The sequence below is a fragment of the Adiantum capillus-veneris genome, chromosome 12 (genome assembly GCF_014529385.1).
Source record: "Adiantum capillus-veneris isolate H3 chromosome 12, ASM1452938v2, whole genome shotgun sequence".
In the NCBI taxonomy this organism is placed as follows: Eukaryota; Viridiplantae; Streptophyta; class Polypodiopsida; order Polypodiales; family Pteridaceae; genus Adiantum; species Adiantum capillus-veneris.
The window spans coordinates 75,133,716-75,156,174 of NC_140942.1; the positions used below are offsets into that span (position 1 = coordinate 75,133,716).

The 22,459-nt window shown below is 49.3% G+C and overlaps 1 protein-coding gene across 3 annotated transcripts in view; it reads right to left on the reverse strand.

Annotated features, from left to right (window-relative positions):
- LOC147445965 (uncharacterized) overlaps positions 1–22,459 on the reverse strand; it is a 184,735-nt gene that overhangs the window by 84,189 nt on the left and 78,087 nt on the right. For 2 of the 3 annotated variants that reach the window (XM_086525292.1, XM_086525291.1), the window contains exon 5: positions 15,712–15,797. In XM_086525292.1, the coding sequence (XP_086381418.1) occupies positions 15,712–15,797 (86 nt within the window). The remainder of the gene's footprint in view (positions 1–15,711; positions 15,798–22,459) is intronic. The other variant, XM_086525293.1, reaches the window with a different exon arrangement.

Consider the following 22,459-nt stretch of genomic DNA (forward strand, 5'->3'; position numbering starts at 1 on the left):
GGCAAGCATAATCAAGTAGCCGATGCACCCTCAAGACGGCCGAGAGTGAATGCGGTTTCCATAGCAACTCACAATGATCTATCTTCAATGATAGATGAGTATGCTATTGATCTCGATTTTAGAGATGTGATTTCAGCCCTTGCATTAGGGAAGAAAGAAGAACCATTTACTTTATCTCGGTAAGCCATGACTTGACGAACAGGCTCGCTGCTGCTCGCACCTCTCCCCCCTTGCGCCATCGCCCTCCCTCACTCCCTCGCGCTGCTCTCCCGCTTGTCCACCTCGCGCTGCCCCCTTCCCCTCGCGCTACCCCTGCTGCTGTCCGCTGCACTGGCAGCCCGCAGCTGCCCGCTGCCCAGCTCAGCCAGCTCTCCCTGCCGCCCCCCCCCCCCCCCCCCCCCCCCCCCCCCCCCCCCTCGCGCTGCCCCCCGTTGCTGCGTGCTGCCCAGCCAGCCCGAAGCAGTTCCCGCAGTCAACCACGCCAGCCCGCCCCCTCCCACTGTCCGCCCCCCTCGCTTGCTTTTTACCGTTAGCCTTCTCCCTCTCCATTCTTGCTTGACGGGTGTCGCCAGCACCATTGACGTGCTCGGTCCAGCAGGTCTTCCCCCCCTTTTTTCGTCGACGATCCTCCGCCTTTTCTTTACCAGTAACAGACACAAATGGTGGCTCATGCTCCACAGCAGAGGGACTCCAATGAAGCCCCCTCGCCCGACCCCGCTGAGCCCACCATTCGACTTGCTCTTACGCAGGCAAGTACCTTCCACTTCTCTCCAGGATTGGCTCCGCCATCGGAACTGTCCTGGAGACACCTCGTACGGCAGCATCAGTAGCTGCCAAGGCGGCTGGCATCCCTTCAGTTCGAGTTTTGGTCAGAGATACCCACACGCTCCCGAAGGTCATCCTTCTGCCTCGGGTGAGTGGGGGTTGGTTTAGACAGAGTGTGGAGTACTCGGGTCTCCCGAACCAGTGCTTCATTTACAGACAGATGGGCCACCTAGCGAAGGCCTGTCCACGGAGGAGACCACGACCCGCACCCCAGCCTCAGCCTCAGCCCCAGCCTGCCAAGGCTGGGCCGCAGCCACAGCCAGCGACACAGAGCACAGATTCAGCCCCACCCTCCGAGCCTGGGGCTCCAGCGGAGGAGGGGTGGCAGCAGGCCCGTGACCGTCGACGCCAGGGGCCATAGCGACAGCCTGGCACTCAGAGTGGCCCCCAGGTCCCTACTCAGCAGCAGTGGGTTCCCACGGGGAACCGCTTTGGTCCTCTTGAGCAGGAGGAGCCCCCTACGCCAGCCACCACCTCCGCTTCACCCTCGCCAGCCGCTCCGCCTTCCGATCTCCCCTCCTCCTCCTCATGCCCTCCCCCGCCCTCTGCTACCGCTCACTCCCCACCTCGCCCCCCCCATGTCTCTGCCGCCCCACCCCGCTTCTCCTCTCCCCCGCCCCCCCCCAGCCCCTTCTCCCCCTCCTCCTGCTTCAATACCACAGTCGGCTCAGGAGACTGGACCCTTGCCGGCGGCCAGGAGATCTCTTGGCAGCGCCTTCGCCACGAGTCGCCTAGCGAGAGAGGGTCAGCCCTTCATGCGGCCCCCACTGCAGATTCAGACTTCTCCTCTTGCAGCTATCCCTCGTGGTTTGACGAGCTTTGACCTCCGACGCCGCTGGGATTTCTTCGATTACGGGTTTACTCGTTTTCTTGGCGATTCCGCAGCAAACCACGAGGCAGCCTGCTTCAGAGTCCACGCTTTGTTCCTCGCCGCTAGGGGGACAGAGGCCTTGGACTCAGCAGTTGGTTTCTCCTTCCCCCTATGTGGCAGGACTGAGACAGAGTGGTCCCTCGACTCAGTGGTGGGATGGTTGCATACACAGGTTCTCGAGTTCTCTCACCACATGGGAGAACTTGGCATTACTGATTTGCTGCAGACTTTGTGGCCACTGGCCAAGTTTGCGGTGACACCCCCAGATTCTGCAGGATGTAGACACATTGTGGTGTACTTTTTTGTTGATACGCAGTGTTTGCCTTGCTATGTATTCATTCATGAGGACTCCTGGACAGAGGAGGTTGCTTTACGCACGGCTCGCTCTACTTGGGCTTGGACCAGGCACTCACTGCAGTCTCGCCTATCTAGAGGACTCTCGGATGCGGATTACTCCCCATCCAAGCCTGCTTTGAAGATAGCTCGTCTTGCTGCTGCGGCAGCATCTGTTCTCTCTCGCTCCCCATGAGGATCGTCTCGTGGAACGTGCAGGGACTAGGTGGGCCCCAGTTTCAGCGACAGCGGGGCCGATTGCGTCAGGAGCTTCAGCGTTGCCTTGTGGGAGGAGAGATTGATCTCCTTATGCTTCAGGAGCACCATTTGTCTGAGAGCCGCATTCGGCGATGTGGTCAGATTTTGCGTGGACGCTATGATACCTTTTGGTCAGCTGCTTTTGGACCTGGAGGCATCCAGGGTGGGGTGTGTATGACTATTGCGGACTCATTACAGCAGGCCATTGTGGGCAGAGGGATTATTGTACCAGGCAGGGCTCAGTGGATTACTATGCAGGTTCAAGGTAGCCTTGTGGGTTTCCTGAACATCTATGCGCCCAATGTGGCGAGTGCTCGTGCAGAGTTTTGGTCACAGATTGTTGAGTCTTTGCCACAGGTTGACCAGTGGTGTGTAGGAGGGGACTTCAACATGTTGGAGGACCCTTCTGACAGGATCGGAGGCAGCCATGCTACTTTGCATGGAGTCGAGTTAGCAGCTTGGGAGAGGTTTTGTATGACGTTGAGGGTCTCGGATACATGGCAGCATTCTGGCTTTGTGAGGCCTCCAGAGAGTCTTGCCTTCTCTAGATCGGACCGCAGAGTGGGAGGAGTGAATCTATCGCGCATAGATCGCTTCTACACTAGTGACCACTTCAGTGACTTGGGGGGATCAGTGGGCATCCTGGCAGGGACATCCTTCTCGGACCATCCACCAGTGATCCTCACAGTGGCAGATAGGCAGAGGAGTGGGAGCACGATGCTTCGCATCCCAGAGCGGGTCTTGTTGGACTCAGCACTCCGAGAGAGGGTCGAGGCTCTATGGACAGAGGGCATGGACAGCCAGGCTCCACCTGCAGACAGAGTGGCCTCAGGCCTAGCTCAGCTTAGCCACTTCTTTCTCCAGGAGTCTTTGGCTCGACGGGCTGCAGCGAGAGTGGAGGAGCAACGTCTCAGACGAGGCATTGCTTCACTACAGAGGATGCAGGAGCAGCATCCAGACAGTCCATGGTTGGAGGAGCAGCTACAGCAGGCTCGACAGGAGCTTGCTTGCACAGAGGAGAGGTGCCATGAGTTTGCCTTCCACCGACAGGCATCTCAGTGGACTCAGGTGGGTGACAGAGTGACAGGTGTTTTTTTTGAGACAGTGGGACCTCGGCACTCGCATGCCAAGGTCAATCAGTTGAGGAGACCCGATGGGTCAGTTGTTTGTGAGCCAGAGGATATGCGTGCGTGCAGTTGCTTCTGGACGCTGAGTTTGCCGACGACTCAACCTTGTACTTAGAGGGCCAAGAGGCCAATTTACACAGATGTGGGCAGGCCTTGGAGACCTTCTGCTATGCATCGGGCGCACTGATCAACTGGAGAAAGACAGTGGCTTTCTCAGTTGGTAGTGCTCCTACGCCAGATTGGATGCCAGGAGAGGGTTTCAGGTGGATTCCTCCAGGGACTGCAGTTCGGTACTTGGGTTGTCAGGTTGGTTTGGATTTGTCCCCCGAGCAGCAGATTGCTCCTCTTCTCCTGTCCATCAGGAGAAAGCTATTACATAATACATTGGAGCTCAGCACGACTTTCGCTGGCTGGTAGAGTAGTAGTTGCCAACCAGGTGTTGTTGGCGACTATGTGGTACATCACTTCTTGCTGGATCTTCTCGAGTTCTTGCATCAGCCAGGTAGAGAGGTTGATCAGGAACTTCCTTTGGTCTGGTCGCGACACTCAGATTGCCCGAGCCAAGGTGGCTTGGTCGGTCATCACACTTCCTTGTTCTCAGGGAGGGCTTGGGATCATTGATCCAGCACAGCAGAGCAGAGCCCTTCTTGGGAAGTTCGTCGTCAGAGGACTTCTTCCAGGCGAGGAGCCCTGGAAGGAGTTCTTGTTGCAAAGGCTTCGTGCCAGGGTGCCTCAGTCAGGAGGCCCTTGGCAACCTTCGACCAGATGGATCTTTACAGAGTTGCGCCGAGTTGGTTTGAGCAGGAGACTGGAGGACCGATTCACTGTGAGTTTGCTTCGTTCTTGGGAGCTATTGCGGCGTGGCCTAGAGCAGCGGCAGCCGACGTGCACGGAGGAGCGCCTACGGCAGCCCCTCGTCTGGAACCCCATGGTTAGCACTCAGAGAGGCCACTTGGTTGGGAGTAGGCCTCATGTTTCTTGGGGTCCCATGGCAGCAGGTCCAGCGCGCTCTCTAGGTGACTGGCTAGAGTTCACAGGTTTGTCAGAGGAGGTGCAGGTTGTCCAGCTACAGGGCATGAGAGGGGTTCAGAGCATGTGTCAGGACATCTCAGAGTCAGTTCCAGCTGATTGGCTCACGCCTCTCGAGCCAGTAGCACCCCGGTGGATGGGAGCCTTCACACGACTAGAGGTTCTCATTTCAGTCAGGGCTTGCTCAGAGACTGTCCCAGCCCTGTTCTTCGAGCTTTAGGGTGGGGGACGATTACAGAGAGTTGCAGTAGAGGCCCCGCAGGTAGCAGAGTGTTGTTTCCAGAGGATCCGAGTTGTGGGCATCTGTGGGAGGACTTGCGTCATAGACCCTGACCCAGCAGCTCTTGAGACAGGACACTGGAGGCTATGGGCTTGGGAGTGCTGTCCACTGGCACGAGTACAGTGGGATCCTGGTGAGTGGCTATGGAGGGACCCATTCTCTTCTGCAGACCGCCCAGGAGTTCCTTTCTTTCAGTACACTGTTCGGCTTGGACGTCATATACTTGCAGCACAGAGAAAGGCCCGCCCCGCTGCAGCACGTCATTGGCAGGAGGAGGGTCTCACAGTGCAATTCTTGGCAGCTTTTTGGCAGAGGCTGTGGGACTCCAGACAGCCGAGGCGCGTCACCTTGTTCCAGTGGTTGGTTGCACACAGAGCCACAGCAGTAGGGAGCTGGCTTGTACATAGTGGTCTCTCGGCCGCATGTACAACCTGTGACCAATTGGTGGAGAGTCAGCGACACTGTCTTTGGGACTGCCCCTCGGCCCAGCAAGTGTGGCTACGAGTTCTTCGGCTGAAGCCTGCCCTCTCCACAGCTCGACAGTACACTTGGGGGGCGGCGGCTTGGTCCACCCTCACGGGCCCGGCACTTCTGTTTGAGCTATCTTCCACCAGCAAGATGATAGTGATACAGGGGGGTCGACCTACACTCCAGCCTGCTACAGACCTTACTCCACAGGAGTGGAGCAATGAGAGAGCGGAGTGTTGGGAGCTCATCAGCGGCCTAGCTCTCTGGTTCATCTGGCGGGCCCGTTGTTTCCACATCTTTGAGGCTCGCCCTGTACCACCAGCGGAGACTGTTCGTGACTTTTGGCTAGAGCTGATCCACACTCTCAGAGGACAGCTTGAGGGACTACAGGGCAGCTCCGACCGCATGCGGGAGCACCGCGAGGCTTTCCTTCGTCTCTGGCGCCCTGGGCCGTTTTACTCCATGGTCCAGGGGGTGCTCAGATGGCACTATTGTCCACCTGTGTGGCTTTTCCCTCCTCCCATCTCTTGATTTAGCCCCATTGTATATATGCTGTTTTTTTTTCATTGGGAGAGTCTCTCCATCATGTTTGTTGTAGCCCTCTCTTGCAGAGGTGGATGTAGCCCTATGGGCAGCTTTCATTAACTAATAGAAGGATCTTTTTCTCGAAAAAAAAAAAAAGAACCATTTACTTTACAAGATGGTTATCTTCTCTATGGCAATAGACTATGCGTTACTAACTCACTACGTGAGAAAGTAATGTATGAATCTCATGCTCCACCTTATGCGGGGCATAGAGGGATTCAGTCTACCTTAAAGGGAATTGAAACATATTTCTATTGGCCTACCATGAAAGTGAACATACAAGAGTATGTTTCCAAATGTGTGGTATGTCAAAAGACAAAATTTGATAGAGGGAAGCAACCTGGATTGCTTCAACCCTTGCCAATCCCTAATCCATGGATTTTATCTTTGGATTGCCTAAGTCTATCCATGGGAATACGGGAATATGGACGATAGTAGACAGGTTCAGTAAACAAGCTCATTTTATACCTGTCAAAAAGACTATCAAAGCCCATCAAATGGCAACCCTCTTCATTTCACAAATTTTCAAATACCATGGCTTGCCAATGTCCATAGTGTCGGATAGAGATCCTAGAATGACCAGTAATTTCTGGAAGGGTCTCTTTGAGAATTTAGGGACAAGGCTAAATTTCTCTTCGGCCTATCATCCACAAACGGATGGCCAAAGTGAAATAGCTAACCTAACAATTCTCGATCTACTAAAAGCCTATGTAACGGAAGTAGATCAAAGATCCCAATGGGAGAAGTACTTACCCTTAGTGGAGTATGCTTACAATAACACTGTACATACTTCCACGGGGAGAGCACCTTTCGAGGTAATTGAGGGAAGATCAAAAAGTCCCTTGCTACTTAAGGTACATGGGAAGATCTTCGCTGCAGATGAGTATAGCCGAGACCTACAAGAATCTTTCCAAAAGATTAAGGATGCTATCTCTATCTCACAGCAAAGGCAAAAGGCTGTTGCTGACAAGCACAGAAGAGCCCAAGCCTTTAAAGAAAACGATTGGGTCTTGTTAAAGTTTCCCAAGGCTCGATTAAGGCACACGACGGGCAAGAATCCTACGGGCCACCAAAAGTACTATGCTAAACTAGCAAAAAGGTACTATGGTCCCTTCCAGATTCTTAGGCCAATCAATGACATGGCCTATCAACTTAAGTTGCCCAATCATTGGCTCATACACAATGCTTTTCATGTGAGCCTATTAAAGCCTTACAAAGGAGAGCCACCTCAAGAACCAACTATTGAAGACCCACCGGAGATCGAGCACCAAGAAGAGGTGCTGCAACCCGAGTCCATTCTCCGACATGAAGACAAAGTACTAAGAGGCGGTAAGACTATCCGACGATATCTTATTAAGTTTTAGAATTCTCCTTTTGAAGATGCTAGATAGATGCAAGGCATACAATTAAAGGATAACCTAAACCTTGTCAATGCTTACAATGCTTCCCAAGAGTAAGCAAATGTACAAAATGTTAAAAATGAACAAAATTTTTGTCTTATAAGACTCTCTTTTTCTTTATTTGTGCACAAAAATGAAGTAGTATCCATGCTTAGATCAAGTTTGCGGAGACGACGTCTCCCAAACACCAAGTAGAGCTTGTCACTCTACTATGGAAGATTGATAGGACTAATGTGCAGACATGCTTGCGGTAGCCTCAGGCTCTCAAGCGCCAAATGGACTAGTCATCCATTGTGGAATGATGTCGTAGGGTTACATAGGGATCCTCTACCCGCTAAGAAAAGGACTCATGAACATGCTTTATCTTCTCTACACCATAGTCGAGGACGACTATGATTTCAAGAGAGAGGTAATGTCATAATAATCAATATCTAATTCTCCTAAATGATTTTCTCATATTAAACTGATCATTTAATGTGGGGAAGGCCAGGGGAGAAAAAGCTAGAATATTGGTTAAGCTAGCAGACCGGCCACAGTAGGGATCCAAAGGAGGGAAAATAGGGATCCAAAGGGGGGGCCATCTGCAAAAGAGCCATGTGCAACAATGGGCTAAAAAGACCCTAAGGTTCAGCCCATTAAGACTTCCAAAATGCTAAGGTTCCAAAATTCAAAGGTTGTGTCCAAAGGTCAACCCTAGGGAAAATTGGATGCTTTGTGTGTGCCCTAAAAGTCTTTGCACATCCCTACATGGGAGGGGGCGATCCCTAAAGGTAGGGGATGAGAGAGAAAGCTACACACACACACACACAGGCTCCCTTTACACAAAGGGAATGAGGGACACATGTCAGCTCCCTAGGCCAGATGCCCACAAGGTGTGCCCAATTTCTATTGGATGACCCTTGAAGTGGACCAATGAAAATTAAGCTAGAGTAAATCTAGTTTAATTAATTTAAAAACGTTTAATAAAAGAAACCAATGAGAATTAAGTCTCCTAGAAGACTATTGGGTAGTCTCCCAAGGGGTCCAATGAGCATTCAGGAGCCCCATGGCTTGCCTCATTCCTATTGGCCAGGAGGCAAAGGGGTCCAATGAGAGTTTAGTTTAATTATTTAATTACCTAAAGCTCACACAATAGGGGAAAGGGGGACACATGTCAGAAGGCTATCACATATGCTGCTTAATTGTAATTGGCTTGACTTGGGGAGGGCCATTGAGGCTTCAGGAAGAGCATTTAGCAAGAGGGCTCGCCCAAGAGAGAGAGGGGGCTGATTTTTGCAAGGTATTATCACACACACACTCACACAAGCTCATGTGTGAAGAAAGAGAAGACTATCTCTTCCCAAGCTTTAATGGAGAACTCATCACCTACTCCAAGCTTGTGAGATAGAAGCCTACATCAACACTCTCTTGGCATGTGGATGCAAATCCAACCAAGAGCCAAGCTTCAATGCATGCTCATCTCCTCTACCAAGCTAATTACTAAGCTAAGCTATGCTACATATGAGTGATTATGTGAGGAGATGTACATCTTTCTCGTAAGATACTCCTTCCTCTCAATCTACTCTCATACCCTGCTAGCTCTCACCATCTTCGAAGGTATGTGAGGTCTTGGGTCTGAGAACGGGGATAATTCAAGTTGTGTTTGTTAAGTGTTTTGCTTAGTGCATGAAGTTTCCATCTTCATTGCACTAGCTAGTCTTGAAGGAACACAAAGAATTGTATTGTACAATGTCTCTCTTGATGGGAGAAACCATAATACAAAGCCTTTTGGAGGGGGGACCGGCTCCATGAAAATCCGGTCCTCAACTGTTGTCAATAGCTTAATTGCTCTCTCTTTTGAAAGTATTGTCGATGCTATCTAACTAGGTGTTATGCTTTTTGTTGCTCTCTCCACCCAAGCACTCTTGTAATTCTCATTAGGAATCTACTCTAATGAAATGCCCACTATGTTCATGCTAATTTCCGCTACACATAAGTTATTAGGCCATTAAATGTTACATTGCATTGGGATGCAGTGAAGTCCATTATGAGGTACTTGAAAGGGACTAAAAACAAATGCCGCTGCTATGGTAAAGGACCATTGGAGTTGAAGGGATTTTGTGACTCTGACATGGCTGGTGATGTGGATACACGGAAATCCAGAAGTGGCTATGTGTTTACTCTTGCAGGAGGTGCTGTTTCATGGTGTTCTAGATTGCAAAAGATCGTTGCATTGTCTACTACAGAAGCTGAATATATTTCAGCCACTAAGGCTTCCAAAGAAGCCATTTGGTTAGCACGTCTATGCAGCGAGTTTGGTTTTCCTGACAAGGCACCTATGCTTGGTTGTGATAGCCAGAGTGCCATATGCCTGGCAAAGAATGCCATGTTTCATGCACGCACAAAGCATATTGATGTGCGGTATCACTTCATTCGAGAAGTGCTTGAGGATGGCCTTACCACATTGGTTAAGGTCCATGCATCACAAATTCTAGCAGATACTCTCACTAAGTGCTTACACAAAGCACAACATCAGCTATGCATACAGATGGTGGGAGTCACGTAGCTTAAAGGCGCCATTTATGCCTTTAAGTGGGAGGTTGTTGGGTTAAAGCCCAAATGACCCCTTTTATAAACAATTTTAAATGACTAACCTTTGTGAACTTGGCCACTAACTTAAAAATGGTCCTATACTTTTAATAAAGGGAATGTGAGCCCAATTTTCTCACTCACTTATTCCCCTCACAATATCGTGTAGCTCTCTCTCTCTCTCCTTCTTCATTTTCTAGCGCCCCATCTCTACAGAAGACTGCCTTCTCTCCAAGCCTCAAGCCCTGCACTTCTCCTCATGCTCTATCACTTGCACATACTATTGCGCGCTCATCAAAATGGCCCTTCCCCGTATGCATTGTGTTGTTGTAGGCAAACTCCACCAAGGGCAAATACTTCACCCACAAAACCTTCTCATCAGAGATGTAAGACTTCAAAAAGTCCAGAACCAATGAATCCGCAATCTCCGACCCCATCTAACTAATATTCTCACATATTGCCCTCCAAAACAAACTAGTAATATGAGGATCTCTATCTGAAACTATAGACTAAGGCATGCCATGCAATCGAAATATCTATGAGATAAACAATATAGCCAAATGATTGGGCTTAATTGTCTGCTTGACCATAAGAAAATGAGCTTGTTTACTAAACCTATCGATGACTATCCAAATGCCATCGTGCCCACTCTGGGTCTTGGAAAGATCAAAAATGAAACCCATTGCTATACTTTCCATGGTTGGCTGCGTACCGGTAAAGGTTACAAAAGACCTAGTGCCTTATGCCTGTCAAACCTGACCTTCTGGCATATCAAACAAGCTCGTCCACATCCTTTTTGATCGGCCATTAGAAAGACCGATTCACACCTTTCAAGGTGGTTTTTATGCCGCGATGGCCCGAAAGCAACTGACCAAAATGTCTCATAGCAGCCACGCAAAATCTGTCCACAACGCCGAGTACGGCTCTCACAAAGGTGGTGCTCCTCTAGCATGAGAATATGAATCGGACCACCCACTAATCAATCTCTACAACTCCCGTCTCAAATGGCCCCGCTGGCGCACAAAATGTGGACCTCCAAGACGCTGTATGTTCCATGAGACTATCCTCAAGGGATTAGTGGGAGAACTGATGTTGTTACAACAGCCAAACGAGTTATCTTGGAGAGCTATCTTGGAGGCTGGTTTGGATGGGAAATAGACTGCATCCGAATGACTTCGAGATAACCGAGTCTAGATCTCGTGTCTAACCCATGCCCAAGAGGCCAATGCGGTCCTCTGGGCCACATCCTCTGCCCAAGAATCCTCATGAGTATATACATAGCAAGGAGGGAGTTGTGCATCTGCAAAGAAGTGAACAAGAATGTGTCTACATCTTGTGCAGGTCACTGTGAACTTGGCCAATGGCCACAAAGTCTGCACCAGATCTGTGATCCCAAGCTCCCCTTGGTGGTGCGAGAACTCCAGGGCCTGAGTCTGGAGCCAGCCAAGTGCTAAGTCCAATGTCCAATCCTGCTGGTCTCGCCCGCACACTGGAAAAGAGTATCCCACTACTAAGTCTAAAGCATCTGTACCACGTACCGCAAGTAACAGAACATGCACTCGAAAACAGTCTGCCCCTAGGTCAGCATGGGGGTCGCCCAGAAAGTGGGTGAAAGCGTAGTTAAAGTGGTCCCACCATGTGCTGATGTCGAAGCTAGAGAGACCTCCTGGAACAGACCCAAATGCCGAAGTCTCAACCAAAAGAGGAGGTCGAAGGAAGGGCTGCCTGGCTCAGGACTTGAAGCAAAGGAACTACCCAACGAAAGAGGGACAGCACGACAGCACACAAACCCAGCTGCAGGAGGAGAGGAGTGAGGGGGTGACACAGGAGAGGGTGCGGAAGGAGGTGGTGGGGGAACTAGGGAGAGGGATAGAATGGCGTCGAAGGGGGTCTCAGCCGCGCGCAGGGGCGGGGGGGGGGGGGGGGGGGGGGGGGGGGGGGGGGGGGTCCTCTTGCTCTGGATGGGAGGAAGAGGACGGGTTTGTGTCGGTCTCCTATTGTAGAGGTCCGAAGCGGTTTCCCATAGGAACCCACTCTCGACGAGGAACAGGAGGGTGGCCATTAGGGCGAGGAGCGTGGCCCTGTCAACGGTCGTCCCAAACCTGGTGCCACCCGTCCTCAAGCTAGTGAGTTTCCTTTGCTAAGTCAGAGTCTTTGGGGGTCTTCAAAGCCCTGGTAGGGGGGATCTCAGAGCTCGAAGGGGGTTGTGACTTTGGAGCTGGTCTGACTCTCCTACATGGACACGCCCGTGCAAGGTGGCCCATCTATTTGCAAATGAAGCACTGATTTGAGAAGCCCCAATACTCCACTCTCTCGTTGAGCCATCCACCACCCACTCGAGGCAGTAAAACCTTCTTTGGGAGGGTGTGGGTGTCTCGAACAAGAACCCTCACAGTGGGGAATCCTACTATTGAAGTTGCAGTTTGCGGAGTCTACAGGACCGTCCAAACATGGAGCCAACCCTGGAAAGCAAAGAAAGATACTCCCACCTCAATCCAAAAAAGCGAACTGAGATACGCATATCTGCCTCCTCCTCAAGTACATTAGTAGTCAGGTTGAAGCCGTGGTGCCACTGTCGGAAAAAAACTTGAGCCGCCCAAATGCCGAGCAGGCTCATCAAAATCACTTTGGCTGCCATCACTGGAGACTCAAACTCTATCTGATAATAGTCTCTCCCCAGAATCTGCACATCAATGATCTTGCCCACTTCGGTGAGGAGTCGGCGGGCCTGGAGCAGGTCTCCAACCTCGCCTATGTTGGGCCGAGTGCCAGTAGTCTTGCAAATGACCGAGGTGGCTTGAAACCGTTCCACCTCGACCATCAAGCCCGCTTGCTCTTCTGGCGAAAGAGCAAGTCAAAGGGCCAGCTCCGCGGTGTCGGATGAGGGGGGCTTCTGTAGAGTACCTCTAAGGTGAAGCAGGAACCACCATTCAGTGTCTGCTACTGAAGAAAAAAAGCGGCAGGCAAGGACAACGAGAAAGGACCACTGGAGTTTAGAGAGGTGAGAAGCACCCACAAGAATAAAGGCGAGGCGCAACGGATCGGAATAGGAAAGGGATGGGGGGGTTGCAGACAAAAGCAGCAGTGAACTCTCCCTATATTCTTTTCTCGCAGATTAACCTACTAGCTTTGGAGATTGGCCCAAAACTAAGCTTTTTATGGAAGTTTTTGTCAACTGAAGGGGGGATGCTTGGGAGACCGCTCCATGGTAACGGATAGGGGCAGCACACTGCCATGCATTGCGCGGGATGGGGCGCGAGCTCTCCCTATATTCTTTTCTAGCACATCACCTATTAGCTTTGGAGATTGGCCCAAAACTAAGCTTTTTATGAAGGTTTTTGTCAATTGGAAGGTAGGGATGCTTGGGAGGCCACTGCATGGCAAAGGATATATCATATCCCATGTAGTCATTTTGAAGCTCAAAGTATATATAACCAAGGAGTTCACTCATAGGGCCATCACAAGGGAAGAGTCTCCTCAAGAGGGAGCTCCCCCATGGCCAGCTATGGCAAACCGTGTGCATTGTGTCTAGCTCGTGCACGAGCGCACTTGTGGTGAAAGAATTGGTTGCACCCGTCTTCATCGGCCATGCGTTGCCATTGCCGCGCGTTGTTTCTCTAGGTGTTCCACACTAGGCGGCCATTTGCCAGAACCTTTTTTGCAATGGTCATCCCCCTCTAGGGGTTTTCCCACTTGAATGGGGGGAGCATTCACGGTAACCATGATTATTCAATTGAGCAGAGAAAGGGGAGTTGCATGCGGGCTAAGAAGAAAGCTAAAAATAAACCAAACTTTTCGGACTTTTGGCTATTTTGGGCAGGAGGAACAAGGAGAAGAGAGAACAATTAATTTTTATTATTATCACTTCGGTTGCCTTGGAGAAGAGGGGAAAAAGAAGAAGAGCAAGAGAAGTTTAGTGGAGCTGGTGGGTTTTCCTTCGCCGTCGGGAAGTATACTCAAGCTTCCAGATCCACCGACAGAAGCATCATCTACACCTTCAACTAGGAGTGAGAAAAAGGTGGACAATCATCATCTTACAGGGCTTTTGGAAACTTGATTGTATCTGTGCGAACTTTGGTGCTTGATAGCGGTCTTGGGTGATCTCGTAAAGGTGTATGCTGATAGGATTTTGAGCATATGATTGATTGAATCTATTTGGTCATTTGGATTAAGGTTTTGGATCAATCTACACTCTTTGGTTCCTAAACTCGTCTCTAATCATGTGTACTTCTCTCTAATCATCTATAGCTAGTTGAGTTTTAATCTAACTTCCATCTTTCATGCTCTTAATTGAACTAGCTTCCCACCAATGCCTACCCGGTCTCTCCTTAAGCACCAACTTTGTTGACAACATGTCACGGCACAAGAAGGCGCTCATACTTTCTCTTCTTAATAGCATGTTGTTTCCTAGGTACTGGAGAAAATGAGGATGTCGTCTGAAAGAAGATAAAAGCGCACTTACCAACGAAGTCTACAAAAATAAGCATCATTCATTTAAACGTACCAACAATGCCAGTGAGACTGAATGACATAACAATGAACTCGTAGTGCCCACGTTCACTCCTAAAGGCCCTCTTGTAGATGTCTTCCTTTGCAATCCTTATTGGTGGTAGCTACTCCAAGTCGATCTTCGACAATACCTTTGCCCCAATGACTGGCTCCAAAAATGTACTTTATGTGGAACGTAGGAAACCTGTTCTTGATCGTCATCTTATTGAGGGCTGTGTAGTCCACACATAACCACGATGAGCTATCCTTCATACAAACAAATAGAATAGGTGCAGCAAAGGACTGACACTGGGATGTATAAACCCCCTATCCAAGAACTCACCTAATGGGTGCTCTTGTTTCTGTTCATTAGCCTTGTTTAAGTTATATGGAAACTTCCTTATAGGTTGTGTTCCTTCCATAAGGTCTATGACAAGATCCGTAGGTCGATCCAGAGGAAGTATAGGCTTTCCCCACTGTGCTAATTTCTTCAGTCAAATCCATCCATCCAACCCAAGCCATTATCAGCCCCAGAGTCATTCCAGATCCCTACTCTTTAGTCATTCCAATCTTTGTAAGATCACCCCCCCCCCCCCTGCATGAGATGTTGGGAGTTAAATCATGTGGTATTTCAGCCACCCACTCATCAAAGTGGAAATGGTATCCATCTTTTCCGCTTAAGGGGAGAGGTGGGACACTCCAGGCGAGAAAAGATCATCATAGTTCCAATCCAAATTTTTGGCATTTACTTACCAATTGCTTCTTTCGAACTTGTTACTATGCAAGAACTTTGTTGTGGACTTCCTCAGGGGATTTAAGCCTCAAGCTAAGGCATATGATACTCAAAACAGGATGGCTGGATGGATATACATTGCTCAAAGGAACCTCAATATTCGTTGAATGCAAGGACGAATCAAAGAAGGTTTTGGACCATATGCTAAAGGCCATTCCCTGACAGTGTTTCGCAATTTTGAGTTGTGTTTCCAGTCTGTTCAGTTGTCTACCGCTTATACTTGAACTGTCAGATCCTTGCATTTTGTATGTTATATTTAGCCATGCTACAAGGATGGAATATTCCTACATGTTTCACACATGAATGGCTGTGTAACTAGAACACATTTCTTGATAACTAACAGTGACATCCCGTTAGGCGAGGCATGAGACCAGAAGCAGGTTTGAGTGGTTAAATTAGTTACTGTCAAAACCATTGTGTTAGAACATCTTGCAAAGACACTTTCAAGACAAGCAATCATAACCACACAAATTCTTTGGTCCATGTGGTAGCAAGCAAAGTTATGAATTCATGCCTAAGAGTACCTAGTCGGTGCTTCTTATGTTTAGTTTGATATTGTTGTCAAACTGCATAGAATACATAGGTTCTTTACATGCTTTATGTATCCGGTGGGGTTTCTGAGCAGGTTGGGTTGCAAGTCTTGCTTAAATTTTGGGACAAAATATTCCTTCAATTGAAGACTATACCTTCTTGCTCGCTCCACTACAACACCTTCAACAACACTTTCGTCCTCAGCCAGTGGATGGTTTCTACTCATCACAACAATATCACCCTATGTCATGGTACATTAGAGAAAAGGCATATAGTCAGCAGTAATGTTAGAAGCTTTCTTCAGAATTCAAGTTCACAACAACTACAAAAGTATGGCTTTTGCTTAACAAGGCATTCATTGGCACGAATAGAAACTTTTTGAATTACTGCTTCCCAGTTGCATTTGCATCATTATCTTAACAAAGCCCCCCCCCCCCCCCCCCCCCCCCCCCCCCCCAATTGTCTTAACCTTGCTATATGGAAGGTTTTACCACAAGGTGCGTAGCCTAGTCGGTCACCGCAGTCCCTTCCTAGTTTCCGCTTTAGCTTCAATTTCGACTTTTGTTGGGATATCGAAGGTGATAGCACATGGCACAGTTGTACATTGATTTGGCACATAGGCCAAGAGGACGCTACAAATCTCTCTCTCTCTCTCTCTCTCTCTCTCTCTCTCTCTCTCTCTCTCTCTCTCTCTCTCTCTCTCTCTCTCTCTCTCTCTCTCTCTCTCTCTCTGCCTCAGAACAACTGGTATGATGAGGAGTGTCGACAGAGGAGAGCTCAGATACAGCGGGACCTTACATTGGGAGTGATCACCTATAGACAGTCTCGCATTGCTACACGACGACTAGTGCGGCGGAAGAAGCGAGCTTTCTTGGTCCAGATGGAGCAAGATTTATATCAGCTCTTCCTTAGTAGAGATTCAGGAGAGGCTTGGCGTCTATTCCATGAGAAGTCTCCCCCACCAGTGATTACTTCTACAGAGATATGGGGGCAATATGCAACATCTTTATACACTGTACCTGGACAACCACCATTACCAGACCCACCACAACCATGTCCGGCTACGAGCACCTTCTTTACCACTGAGATGGTAAAGGAGGCCATTGACAGGATGAAGACCAGACGGGCACAGGATCATGAGGGTTTGGTAGCAGAGCACATTATACATGCTGGGGATTTGTTGGCAGAGATGCTTGCACGGATATTCAACCGTGTCATGTGTGCGGGTCTCCCTGAGTCTTGGAGATTATCTACTATTGTACCTATCTTCAAGACAGGTGACCCCACAGTGCCGGGGAATTACCGTACTATCATGGTAGGACACACATTGGCACGGTTATATGCATCCATCCTCGAGCATAGGCTGAGCAGTTGGGCAGAGATTATGGGCATACGAGCACCTGGGCAGGCTGGTTTCAGAAGGGGTTTCTCCACACTAGATCATGTCTTTACACTCAGAGCTATCATTGAGGAGGGTCGAGCACATGGTAGACGGATATACTGCAGCTTTGTGGATTTTCGCAAAGCCTTTGACACAGTGCCGAGGGCCAGATTGATGCACCGGCTTATGGAATTGGGGGTACCCACAGAGCTGATGTGGGGGATCATGGCATTGTACAGTTCAGTGATGGGTCATGTACGCACATCAGAGGGGATATCCGACATAGTTCACTCCACCATCGGAGTGAAACAGGGATGCCCACTGTCCTCTACTTTATTTGGTATGTATGTTGATGGGGTCTCTGATTATATTGACAGAGGAGGTGATAGAGGTGCTCAGCTTGCAGGGACATGGATCCCTCTTTTATTGTATGCTGACGATATCGTGTTGATATCAGAATCGCCAGAGGGTATGCAGAGACATTTGGACGCATTGCATAGTTTTGCAGAGGATAGTGGATTGTCTGTCAACCTTGGTAAAACCAAGGTCATGGTATTTAATACCACGCCACAGTGGGTTAGGAGATCAGCACCTACTTTCACATATGGACAGGACAGTATGGAGTACACTGATGCATACACATATCTTGGGGTGGTCTTTAGTGGACCGAGGTTCACACTGAAAGTAGCAGCAGACACTAGATTGACTCGTGCCTATGCAGCCCTAGGTGGTTTAGAGAGGATTTGCTCGCAAGTTCAGTTCCAGGAACCTCGAACAAAGCTCTGGCTTTTCGATACTTTGATCGCTTCAGTTATGCACTACGCGGTTCAGGTTTGGGGACCGTCTATTGACAGTGCTGGATGGACTAATATGGAGAGACCCCTGATATCTATGATTTCTAGGCTGATTAGAGCCAAGGCCTCAGTCCCACATGACATCATTCGAGCGGAGCTGGCTGCCCCACCTATGGAGGTTGAGGCACTCACCAGATCAGTATCATTTGTACACAGCTTATGGGACACCACCAGGGACAGGTATGCCAGGCTTGCTCTCGAGTCATCCAGACAGCTGGCATTACAGGGAGATACATCATGTTGGTATGCACAGATGAACTCATGGTTTCAGAGGCATGGTTTCAGCATGGACAGGCTGCCCCCTTTCCAGTATTCTCTTGATGCACCATCCTTGGCTCTTACACGGATGGAGACTACTAGACTCATTCGGCAGGATCTTATCCAGCTTGATAGCAAGAGGACATGGATAGAACCATCACGGGAGTTGGGTACGAAGAGGGTTTTCTATAGAGAACATCTTCTTCAACTCACGACAGACGGATTTGTCACACGGCCCAGTTACATGGACACACATCTATCTCATAGGTTACGATGTGCTATTGGCCAGATTCGCACAACTTCACACCAGCTTGGGATTGAGACAGGTAGATTCAGAGGCATACCGGCAGACAGTAGGATATGTCAGTTATGCCATGCAAAGCCAGAGACAGAGTTTCACTACATATGTCGCTGCACAGTCTACTATGAGATACGGGGACGCTTTCATTGTCTATTCAGAGATGGTTTTGACTCGTTAGACAGAGTCATGAGATATCAGGATCAAAGATGTCTCGGATTATTCCTACTTGAGATTCAGAGACATAGAGACGCTCTATTGAATGGGCAAAGACAGAGACAGTCCCAGAGACGCATCTCAGATTTCTTCAGTCTGAGTACCACAGAGTCAGAGGGGACACCACCACCAGAGAGCTCGGTTCCCACCCATACACACATCAGCGGTACTCTCATTGATCGAGCTATAGAGTTAGGGAGATCGAGACGACCGCGACTGAGAAGGGGAGCCACGCAGCACCGGCGGAGATTGCGGCAGAGGATCCACAGGATTCTAGCACGCCACCCAAAATGTCGATCGGGATAGGCTTCATGCTATTGCTATATTGTATCATGGTGACACTTATCCCCACTTTGTACCTTTATGGCATGATACCATTGCTCAGCCTACCAGCCACCCATACGAGTCGGTAGCACTCCTATCAGTTCTTTGTTTGTAGTTTTCTTGTTTGTACCCAGACTTGGTACTAGACTCATCATTGTAATCAGTTGGTCTCATAGGTCATTTTGGCCTCTTGTAGACGTTAATATATCATTTCATTTCTCTCTCTCTCTCTCTTTCTATGTGTGGCAAAAAAGTGGGGCTTGGTACCCTTTTGTACTACGTAGTCAAAATTACAAGCCCGAAGGCATTACATCAACCCGTGAGCATACACACATAACAGATCTGTGTAGCAGGCTACAATGTCACTTTCACAGGACACAGTTGGTCTAGGCTGGTTCACACTGGACGGACTCTCTGGGCTGGGCAGTGACATGTGGCAGCAGAGATACGGATTGGTCTAGTGGACATCGTGGCCAGGTCACCACCATTCAGTTTGGAGATAGATTAGATGGCTGACATTTATGAGCCGTTGGTGGCTCTTTATGGTTGTACATATGAGGAGTAGTTGTTGGGTCATGATCATCATCTTCTAGATATATAGTCCGGCGTCGTCGTTTTGAGTAGCGAGTCTATACACACACCACGTCTTCACCATCCCTGCACATCTGAGCCTTGACACCCCCCATTGTACCTGTGAATCCAGGGCTGGAGCTGAGTGTGCTGCCACGCCAAAGTCTGTATCGGTTCTTTGAGATAGTCGAGTCATATGCTCTGGTCTGTTGTTGTATCTCTGTGAGCTCCGTTGTTATCTCTTGTTCCTTTGTTCTCAGTCTGTTTTGAGTGAGATTGTCACGCACATTGCACTGAGGATCACCCACTGTAGAGAGCACGACACACTATTCGCGCTACAGGTGCTCTCATTTTGGCGATCACGGTGGGACCCCATCTGAAGTCTCTCTCTCTGTTGAGGTACAAATCGTGAAGCTAGTTGGTTTCGCCTACTTTGCCTTGCACTGTGTAGCCTGCTGGTCTGGTCCTCTCTCGTCCTGGTCTAGGTCTTCCTCGTCCCTGGTCTAGTCCTTCCTCGTCCCTGGTCTAGTCCCTCCTCGTCCCTGGTCCATTAGTCACTTGCCTGGTCTAGTAGAGTCTAGACCAGTCTTCAGCCAGTTAAAGCAATTTAAGGTCTTCTTGCCCAAAGCTTGGTTGGATTTGTGGTTGCTGCATGACACATACAAGGCAGCCATTCGAGCGTCAAAGCGCACTACTGAGTCCTCTGAAGTACTACAACAGAAGACCACCCTTGGTACCTAGTAGAAGTCCATCAACCTCATAACCTACACCTCCGCATACGGAATCATCCATTCCTCCATCCGGTTCCACATCTTCCAGGTCACCTTCCCCCGTAAAGCTCTCTCCTATTTTGTTACAGCAAGCTATTGAGCAACGGGCTCCTGAGCAAGAGGCCATGGAGGCGTTCACCAGTGTTTTGGCCAAGGTAAACATCAAGTTTTCTACCTTCAAGGGACTCTCTTCGGAAGATGCAGACGACCATGCAAGAAGGTTTGTATCTCTCTATAGGGTCGATGTCTTAATAGAGAAGATGCTTATTTGGTACTCTTTCCATCTACCTTGGATGGCTTAGCAGACAAATGGTACAGTCAATTTGCAGAGAACCATTTTGCAACTTTGGCAGCTTTAAGACAACAGTTCTGTGCAGCATTCATGCCAGGTGACTACCAGGAATAGGTTTTGGATGAGTTGGCCAACATGGTGCTCTAGCCAGAGAAGAACTTATGACTAAAACCAAGTCTCTGGTTGCCAAGCTTCCCCAACAACCCGGTGAATTTATGGTTAAGAAGTGGGTGGAGAAGGCTCTTCCCAAAACTTCTCAGCAAAAACTCCGAGAGTCTTCGACCTGACGCCACTCTGGAGGAGTTTGTCGCAGTTGCTACTAGGATAGAGGGGCTAGAAGCTGTTCACCAACTCCCCTCACATAGAGACTCCCTCTGTGTTTTCGGGAAGTCCTGCTGATCCATTGACTTCTTTGCGTAGAGAACTTTAAGCCCTAAAACTACAACGCGCTCTTCAAGAGGAGAAACCACCACATCTTGAGGCTTTGGATCAAATCAAGAGAGAGCTAGAAGAGCTTCGGTCTCAGCAAGAGACTAAGGCTATAGTATGGTGCAGCTCGTGTCGCTCTCCAGGGCATCCTCCACAGGACTGTCCCCTTCGGGCTTATTGCCATTTCTGCCAAAAATCTGGGCATGAAGACAAGGATTGCTACTATATCAAGGGATTGCGGCAAATACAACAAAGTCTAGGTCCTTCTCTCCAACAAGGGCTAGCACTTGCATCCAACATGGTTTCACCCTATGGCCATCAAAACCCGATGCCACCTCTGCTAACATTACCTCATATGCAAGGTATGCACAACAACTTTGCATCCCCCAGCTTTTATCGCTAGTACTCCTTCAGTTCCCCAAAGCTTCTACACGTCAGCATCCAACCCCATGCAGCAAGGGCCGAGACCACCTCGCCCCTCCAATAGGCCAATTTTGTGCTACAGGTGCAGGGAGTATGGACATTATCAGAGCAAATGTCTCTTGCCGACACTGCCCTAAAGCTAAGGATCACTATAGTAAGCACTACCCAAAACAACGTGCATCCACATCTGCAAGCACAAGCCACAACCAACAGGAGTTTACATTCCCAAAGGTTAACCTCATCACACAGTAAGCACCATTCCACAGGCCCCGCCTTCCACTCTTGTAGTTGCATCGCAAGGTGGGTTGAAGCAGGTGGAAGAGCCGGCTGGTGTGCTCACATGGGCACAAAGAGCTGCTCTTGGTCTCAGCCTTCTTCCTCGTCCTACAGCTGAAATTCTGCCAGTCAAAGAAGTAAGTGTGTTAGTCCCTTATGACCATGATTCAAGTGTTTCTCTGATGGAAGCCGTCGGCCTTGGTAAACCGATAACACATCACCGAAGGGGGAAGAAATCTCCTCTACATGAGCTCGCCAATGTTCCACCTCTTCCTCTAACATCTCCCGGGGCTGACGCCCCGCCCACTAGACAGCACTCTGTTATGTCTGTGTCTGGAGACTTACCCTTCGAGGATCTTCCACCAGGATGGTTACAAGAGTATGCAGAGTTTCCAATCGATCAAACACCAGCCCATGATGTCTCGAAGCTCCAAGAGGCAGCTCACTTTTCATCTTCCGAAGCACCCTCCCTAGTTACACCTCATGACCCGGTCAAAGGAGTCACTTGGGTGACCCTTACAACCCTCAGCACGTCCTCTTAGCAACCTGGTTATGGGAGCATCCTGCATTACTTGATCAGGTAGTTTCTTTTATACACTCTTTTTAAAGGTTTTTTTGCTTGGTCCTACAAGGATTTGAAAGGGATCCCACCAGAATTGGGTGTCCACACTATTCCTTTGGTTGAAGGGGCTAAGCCTGTCAGAGGCCGAGCTTACAAGCTCAACCCAAAGTATGCAGAGGCTGTCAAGTCAGAGCTCGAAAAAATGCAAGAGGTAGGGATCATTGTACCTGTGGAGCACTATGATTGGTTA